Here is an 8,471-nt window from a genome sequence, read left to right on the forward strand (position 1 = left end):
GCACCAAGCGGCATCTCACGTCACCAAGGTGGCCAATCCCCGGCCTTCCTCAGTCGCCAAGCCACCCAATGACGAGCTTCCTTCTTCCGCTCGCCACCTGCCTGCCGTCCGTCTTGTCCCCGCGCCGCCGATTGGCTCGCAGCAACCCCACCCGAGACCGGGTTGGGCGGGGCGGGTGGTGCGCCCTCCCCCGGGCCGAGGGTGTCGGGAGCGAGCGGCTGGTGCGCGCGCAGGAAGGCTCCCCTCCGGGTACGCAGCTTTCTTTTAAGGCGGTCGCAACACCTCCCGTTTTGCGGAGTTATGTCGGTGTCTCCCGTGAAGCGGCAGAAGATGGAGTCGGCGCTGGAGCAGCTGAAGCACCACACTACGGTGGTGGCCGACACCGGGGATTTCAACGGTGAGAGGGAGGAGGGGAGGAGAGGGGCGGGGAAGTTGCCTTTGTGGCTAACGCAGTTGATGGTGTTCTTTTTTAACCTGTCTGTGGCCGTGTCCCTACTAGTATCGCCTTGCTATGCATTGGAATACTTCTCTAAAGTTGTGTATCTGTTTCAGAATACACGCGCTGCTTTATTGCAAGCAGTTGCTGTGAGTTGAAGTGTGTCCTGTTTGTATGGAATGAAGCAGCTTTGGGATCACAATCGTTGCTTAGAGAGAAGCTACGGAAAAACACGCTATTTTCCTCTACTGCTAGAAAAGTAAAGTAGCTGCAGGGCTGCAGAGGCCCACCCCAGCGCTGAGTCAGCCCTGCGTGCCAGGCAGCTCAGCTGTGATTAGGGCCTGACAGTGCGTGGTCACAGCCTGCCTTGGTAAACAGCTGTATCACCTGAAATAGGCGTAGTGCGGGGCTCAAGGTAAGCCCGGCAGCCAGATATCCTGTAGGATACTTGGAAGGAAGGAAGCCAGCAGTACAAGAAAATCACCAGAGCCAATACCAAGAAGTTGTCTTCAGCTACTCAAAGTTGTGAAGTGCAATAAGGCTCTAACAGCTTTCCTGAGAGATGAGTTTTACTTTTGTTCTGGCTCTAAAAGTTTTGGACAGAAATCCAAATGCCTGACCGCAGAGGGGAAGAGAGATTCCCTTGCCTTTTCTTCCCCCTGTGATTCCTGGAATTCAGCTATGCTGGCAAACCTGATTATGGAAGAGGGTTTCTGTTTTTACACACCTGAGCAAAATGCTTTGCGTCATTCAGGCCAACTGATTATTTCCAACAAGTCGTCTTGATTTCCTTAGCAATCGATGAATACAAGCCCCTGGATGCCACCACAAACCCATCTCTGATACTGGCTGCTGCTCAGATGCCTGCATACCAGAAACTTGTGGATGATGCGGTTGCATATGGAAAAAAACTTGGGGGGTAAGTCAAGAGTTGAGGGCTGTTTTTTTTTGTTTTTTTTTGTTTTTTAACTTTTTCTCAGTATATTTAAGACACTTTATTAATGCAAATAGTGTTTTGTAATCCTAGCAACATAGTGGGTTTTCCACTCGTCTGCTTGTATAATTTCTCCAAAGGCAGAGCATAACCACTTCTGCTCTGCTCAATGCATATTTGAGCACAGGAATTTAATCCTAAGTGGGCTGTGAAACTTGATCTTTAAATTAATGGCAAGGCTTGAATGCCTTTTTTTTTTTTTTTCTTTTTTTCTTTCTTTTTTTTTTCCCCTACCATGGTTTTTAGGTCAGAAGATGAGCAAATCCAAAATGCTTGTGACAAACTTTTTGTATTGTTTGGAGCTGAAATATTGAAGAGGATACCTGGCCGTGTGTCCACAGAAGTAGATGCAAGGTTGGCTCCTTTTCTTCTGGGTTACCCTAGGTCTTGGTACATACAAGGAGAGACACGATAGAGTTGAAGAAATCCATTCTTGTCTGGACAGCTCAGTGTTACAAGGCTAGCAGGGGTTTGTATTGTTAATATTTAAGAAAATGAAGTGCAGTTCATTTACTTGTTTTAACTTGGTGACAAAACTTCATGAGAACAAATAACACAGATCTGATCTTTGTTGCACTCATACTGTTCCTTAAACAAGGGAAATCTCATGCTTCTGGTATATGTCCCTGGAGGTGTTCAAGGCCAGGCTGTATGGGGGCCCTGGGCAGCCTGGTCTAGTTTAAGTGGAGATTGGGCCCTGCATGTGGCGGGGGGGCTGGAGCTTGATAATCTTTGGGGTCCCTTCCAACCCAAGCCATTCTATGATACTTGGAGCTTTGTTCATTCTTTTCTGTGTGATGTTGCCCTCAATTTCCAAGAGACCAGTTCTAGCAGTTTATTTAGAAGTAGGATTTGTCTGCTCCTTGTCAAGTCACCTTTAATGCTCAGTTTCTACATTCATTATGGAAGAACTTGAGAAAAGTTTTAGTCTATAGCTTTCTTGTGGAAAGTCTCATTGAGCTCTGAATCAAACACTAGCAGTGTTGTCACAGTGCTCCTTGTCAGGCTTACATTCAAAGAAGCATCTCCAAGAAAAAAACCGTGCTACTAGAACATAAATTCTGACAAAATAGGACAATTGTTCTGAATGTTACTTCTTTTGGAGAGGGCTATTAAAAAGAAAGAGAAAAAAAAAAAAAAAAAAAAGCACAACTTTGAAGAAGCCCTGTTCTTGTTCCAAAGGTTGTCTTTTGATAAAGAAGGAATGATTCAGAGGGCCAGGCGTCTGATTGACCTTTATAAGGAAGCAGGAATTGGTAAAGATCGGATTCTCATAAAGCTTTCTTCAACATGGGAAGGAATTCAGGCTGGCAAGTAAGTACTTCTGTACCTGGTGTGCTGATTCATAGCATGCTTCTGGCTATTCACATGCACTTGACAAACACATTCTACACTTAAAATAAAGAACTGTTTTGAAAGCACAGCACCAGGAAGTCTGTTGCTAGGTCTGCAGTAAGCATAGTGGCATACTGGAGCTTTCTGTTCATTAGGAAAAGTTTGTTCATACAAGGGGCAGGCCATTCATAAAAAGTTACCCAGAATGTCACATCAGGCCATCTGCAGTTGGTTCGATGAAAAACATTAAATAGATCACTGGGAGCCTGGCAGTGTAAAACTTTGTTCTGCTACCTTTGAACTTTAAAGCTTGCAAACTGTACCACATCTCTAATGTACGTCGAGGAATCAGTAGGTTAACCTATTAACTTACTGCTAGAATGTACAGGAGGTGAGCAAACTGCCATTTTAAGCCAGCCTATGTCTGCAGGGTTCTGGAAGCAGAGTACGGGATTCATTGCAACATGACCTTGCTGTTCTCCTTTGCTCAGGCAGTCGCCTGTGCAGAAGCTGGGGTTACTCTGATCTCCCCATTTGTAGGACGCATCCTGGATTGGCATGTTGCTAATGGAGATAAGAAAATCTATGAAGCTTCAGAAGATCCAGGTTAGCTTTTCTTGTTTTTGAATGCAATAGCTGTATGTTCAAACTTTAATTAACTTTAAAAATCCCCTTGTGAAACAAATGTTTTTAGTATGTTCTAACTAACCACTTATAATTCAATTGAAGCATTCTGAAAGTCGCTAATTTTTTCTCTTTAGGAGTGAAGAGTGTCACTAAGATCTATAATTACTACAAGAAGTTTGGCTACAAAACCATTGTGATGGGTGCTTCATTTCGAAATACAGGAGAAATCAAAGCGCTCACAGGCTGTGACTATCTCACTATTTCACCCAAGCTTTTGGCAGAGCTCAGCAAAGAGCATGTGAAGCTAACTCCCACACTCAGTGTTAAGGAGGGTAAGTCCAGTTCACTGTAATACAGACTTGCTCAGACTCCCTTTCTTCTTGAACATTAAAGTATGTGGTTCCATCTAGCTCTGTGGTGCTTCCATTCTGCTTTAAGGCTAAACCTTGACCCTTCTCTGAAGGAAATGATCATTTTACAGTTGTGCCACTACAATTGCTTATACAGGGTTATTTCCTTCGGGTTTCAGATCCCACTGAGTACATTAATTGGAACTGGGTTTTGAGCATGTTTAAATACTTTGTCTCTTCCCCTGAAGACAGGGAGGAGGAACTTTATGCTTCGTATACTCAGGATGAAATTTTACTGATTGTTAGCAGAGATCCAAGCAGAGTTTAATCATTATGCTAATACTGCTGTTAGCTCTGGCATGCCAAAAGATGTTTTACTTCCACAAATATGAGAGATGAAGTCACACGCAAGACTTATTTAATCTTGATGGTTTTGAGTGCATGTTCTCATTGCATTATTCTTGTGCTCCCATAGTCTTATTAAAATGCTCCTCCTCAGCTCAGATGCTGAGATTTGTTACAGCTGTAGTTGGGACTCACAGGGCACTAGCTGCCTTGTAGGCGTATATCAATTGAGCTTTTGTTAGGTACTTGCCTAAGGATCAAAGATCTATTGTTCAGCTTATTTGTTTAGAATATCGCTGCAGTATTCTTGGTAGTATTGCTGAAAGTACCAGACCAATTAGAAACAAATACAAGATAAGGCACACCCCTGAACACTGTATTTTGAGAGAAACTGATGATCTGATAACCTTCTTCAGAATGCAGATGAGCATTTTGAGTCTTGTTTCCGAAGCGTGCTCATAGAGCAAGTCACACTGAAAATAGTGTTAGAAAACTCTCAGCTTTTCAGTTGGAGATGGCCACAAACTTGAGACTGTTTTCAAGTAGTCCATGGTGCCTGATAACAATCTGATAATAGAGTTTTGTTTATTTTTCAATTGCCCTGGTGCAGCTCAGGCCTGTGACCTCGAGAAGATCCACCTCGATGAGAAGGCATTCCGCTGGCACCATAATGAAGACCAAATGGCTGTGGAGAAACTATCTGATGGGATCAGAAAATTTGCTGCAGATGCAATAAAATTAGAGAGGATGTTAAAGGTAGGTTCTATATGCTATACAGTGCTGCCTTTTTTCCACCTTGCATGTTCCTTTAAATACTGCAGCTAAGCCTCAATTGCTTTTGGTACACATAGGATTAGGAACCTGTCAGCAAGTTGGCTCAAGTTTTGTACAGGTGGTGCATGTTATGTAGGACAGGCAGCCTGCAACCTGGCCACCTGAATGGAATGAACTTGATAAACTCCAGTGCGTTTCATGAAGGAATTCATGCCATGTAGAGACAGACATCTGGTTTTTGAGGCCCAAGGCAGTGTTTAGACTCACAGCTAATCAAGATAACGCTCTTACCTTAAACAAAAAGCCTCAAAGTGAAAAGTCTAATTCTAGACTTGTTAACTGTCAGCAGTGATTTGAGACACACCAATAATAATCTTCAAAAAGCTGGAAATAAGACACACTTGTATTCCTTGTAGGAGGCTCCAAGAACAGATGCTGACCATCTTTTCTACCAGTATAGGGCAAGTCTTCTAGAGGGAATTAAGTGAATTTTGTTTGTTGGGGGGGAAAAAAAAATAAATGCACTAATCATGAGTGTTCAAGGCACTCGTAGACTGACAACTACTCAGCAGTGATACAACTTGCATTACTGAAGCAAAATTCAGTTCCCAAACTGGCACTGATTTTTTTTCATTTCTCTCTATTTAGGAACGAATGTTCAGCACTGAGAATGGGAAGTGAAAGAGTCAGAGTTCTCCTGACTCCTTAAGGCTGAATGAGTGGATCACCTGCAAATTAAATGGATGTACAAATGTCTTACTTGGAAAAGTCTTATGTTGTGTATGCATAGATTTCTGTATTATGCTTTTTAAAAAAAACAATTTGTAAAAGGACAAGACTTCATTGTTTTTGTGGCACTTTGTTAATACATGCAAATTAACACCTACTTTCCTTGTAATGCGTTTACTTCCTTGCTAAAAGGAATTGAGTGATTCAGCTGACATAAGAGTTCAGTTTCTATTAGAACATAATATTGTGGTTTGTAGTAAACTCCTAATTGTCTATGTTCCTCCCATGTTAAGAAAACAGTTGTCTCTCATGCTGTCTTACTGTGACTTGAAAAAAAAACAAAGCAGTTTTCAGAAACCAACTGTGGTACAGAAACCGCAGGTACTGGGCTCTGGTCCTTTCTTGCCCTTTTTTTTGCAGCCAAGGCAATGGCAGCAGCAACTCACTGAGTGGTAGAATTCATTGCTGTGTTGAAGCTGAACATGGTACTATTGTTACAACACCAGCATGAGTTACACTACTTCAAAATTAGGTAACCAAGTCAAGCAGTTACTTGTTAACTTCATGACTGTTTAATCTGACCTGACAGAATGAACATCTGGATACAACAACTCAGGATTGTTGGTTATAGCTTTGTGTATTGTCTTTAGGGCAAGTTACTGCATCTCTTTCTACTAGCCTTGGAATGCTGCCAACCCTATCACAAAATTTACTTAAACAAGAAAAGCCCTCTGTTATCACTCCTCCCTTCCTCTTTGTCCATAAGCTGCTTTTTTTTTTTTTGTGAAAGAATAAGAGCTATATGGTAGTCTTCTCTGAGGAATGATGACCTAATCCTAAATGCATCACTTTCCAGCTACAGGGCTCTCAATTAAGTAGGGATGCGTCTGATTACATTTCATAGTGTACTTTGTTAAGACTAATTAAATACCTTCTTGGCTTATGTGGGTCCTGTTCCATCAAGAGCAGATTAGATGTTCCTGTTTGTATGCAGACAATATTTAACTATTTCCTCATGAATAAGCCTGAACTTCTAGACTTAACAGCATTAAGACTACAGTGTTTATATACAAGCTATGGCCTGTTTGAATAACAAGAAAAACATGCCAAGAGAGCACTGATCAGTAAGCTCAGTTGGACCCATTGGTAGCATTGTCAGAACAGCAAACAGAGCTGTTGTTTCAGCCAAAGTGACAGATGCTGTACACTCACAAGCCAGATGCAGATCTAATGAGAGAGCTGAGGCAGTCACATCTGCATAGTGGTGGGAGGCTCAAATAAAATTGTTCCTTTACTAATAGAACAGATTATAGGGTAATATGGGAATCCTCAACCTAAGAGAAATATTTCTGCACATCAGCAAGCCTGCTTAATCTAGCAAACATCAGATGCATCAGCACAGGTGAAGAGCTGGAGTATCCCCATAATCTGGGGCTGTGGAAGTGCACAGACAAAATACTGTATAGAGAAGCCTGTGCAGTTGCCACTGTACATTCACTGTCAGGTGATAACCTCTGTACAGGCTATTAGCTCACTTAGATGGCAGGATGAGGTTCAGCCTGCCACAGCTTGTTTTGTTGTGTATCAAGACAAGCATGTCCTAATGCCTTACTTCTTAGCAAAAGAATTAGCAGGTGTTTTAGGGCACCACTGCAGTCTTACAGGTGGAAAGGTTCAGACATGACTACACTGCAGAGATAGCACTGATCCTGGCTGGTCAGTCCTTGTAACCAGCTCAGGTGAAATACAGGAGGTTATTTCTGCATTTACCAGGCCCATTGATATAAAAAAAGAATATTTTTGCTGATTTAGCAGAGACATTCTCCAGAGATTCATAATTATTTGGCATATATATACACATATACCAAATATATATCTCCAAGGCAATGTAGTGCTATCAGATAGCCCTGAGGCACCAACATGTAATTTCTGCAGAAGAACACGAAGAGCTACAAGTCAGTTTCTTGAAACAGTTCAGCTATACATCTGCATCTAATGTACAATGATTTTTCTGCATCTGTCCTTGGTTTTAGCTGCAAAACTGACTTTTGGCAGAGGGTCAGATCTAAAGTAGTTTGATTAGGAAACCAATCCATTTAATCTCAACCAAGACAGACTTCTAGGAACATCCTCTGGTAGTTACAGCCCAAACAGACAGTGGCTGTTGAGGGATTAATCTGCTTCAAAAATCCTTTGCAATCCAGACCCCTTCTTCCCACTTAGTTTTCAGAGTACCTGTTCTCTTGTATTAGATTTTCTTGGGCAGACCTGCTGTGCTAGCTGGTGGTCTCTGCCAAAATAAGGCAAGTGGCATCAGTTTAAGCTCCCTACGAACCTGTGTATGGCTCTTCAAAAACAGAAATGTTAGTGGTGTCTGAAGATCTAGAAAGAGATCTCCAGAGATTATCTTTTAGCCTGGAGCTCTCCTGAGAAAACAACACAGGGATGAACTCACAAGGGAAGAGAATGCAAGCAAAGTCTTAAGAGAGGGTACCCACTAGCCTCCTTTCCCAAGGAGCATGTCACTGGAGATGACAGTACACCTGTTAGGGTTTAGCTTAACGTGACAAATGCCCACAAACAAAACCCAGGCACCTCTAAGGCAACTCAGTGGATGCATCATCCAGCTGGGAAGCTGTGAACAACAGTTCCTAGTGGGTTTGTATTTCAAAGCAATTTGTCTCCTAAATGAAACAGCATCCTAGGAGTGAGAAAATAACTCATGCAACACTTAAAAATATAATGTAATCAAACAGTAACACTAGTAGTTACAAGCTAGAAAGCAGAGATGGATAAAGCATTTTCAGAGCTGTGCCAATTTCTGTAGATTTTTCTGCTTTAGCTTATTTTGAAACTTCCTGTGCTGCAACACATTGAGGCC

General features: G+C 42.2%; 1 protein-coding gene across 1 annotated transcript; it reads left to right on the forward strand.

Moving 5' to 3' along the window:
• The first annotated feature begins 159 nt into the window (after window positions 1–159).
• Window positions 160–5,747, forward strand: TALDO1 (transaldolase 1). The gene is made up of 8 exons (XM_010710908.4): window positions 160–397; window positions 1,232–1,355; window positions 1,677–1,784; window positions 2,613–2,744; window positions 3,196–3,371; window positions 3,527–3,724; window positions 4,698–4,843; window positions 5,510–5,747. Exons 1-8 carry the CDS (start codon window positions 301–303, stop codon window positions 5,540–5,542), a joined length of 1,014 nt encoding a protein of 337 aa, XP_010709210.2. The 5' UTR covers window positions 160–300; the 3' UTR covers window positions 5,543–5,747.
• The last annotated feature ends 2,724 nt before the right edge of the window (window positions 5,748–8,471 follow it).

This window comes from Meleagris gallopavo, chromosome 5 (assembly GCF_905368555.1).
Source record: "Meleagris gallopavo chromosome 5, MGAL_WU_HG_1.1, whole genome shotgun sequence".
In the NCBI taxonomy this organism is placed as follows: domain Eukaryota; kingdom Metazoa; phylum Chordata; class Aves; order Galliformes; family Phasianidae; genus Meleagris; species Meleagris gallopavo.

What these genes read in the sequence shown, in the direction of transcription:
- TALDO1 (XM_010710908.4), top strand. Translation starts at nt 301, where the DNA reads ATGTCGGTGTCTCCCGTGAAGCGGCAGAAGATGGAGTCGGCGCTGGAG. An exon ending in TATGGAAAAAAACTTGGGGG is followed by an intron (nt 1,356 to 1,676) that starts GTAAGTCAAGAG and finishes CATGGTTTTTAG; the next exon opens with GTCAGAAGATGAGCAAATCC. An exon ending in TCCACAGAAGTAGATGCAAG is followed by an intron (nt 1,785 to 2,612) that starts GTTGGCTCCTTT and finishes CTTGTTCCAAAG; the next exon opens with GTTGTCTTTTGATAAAGAAG.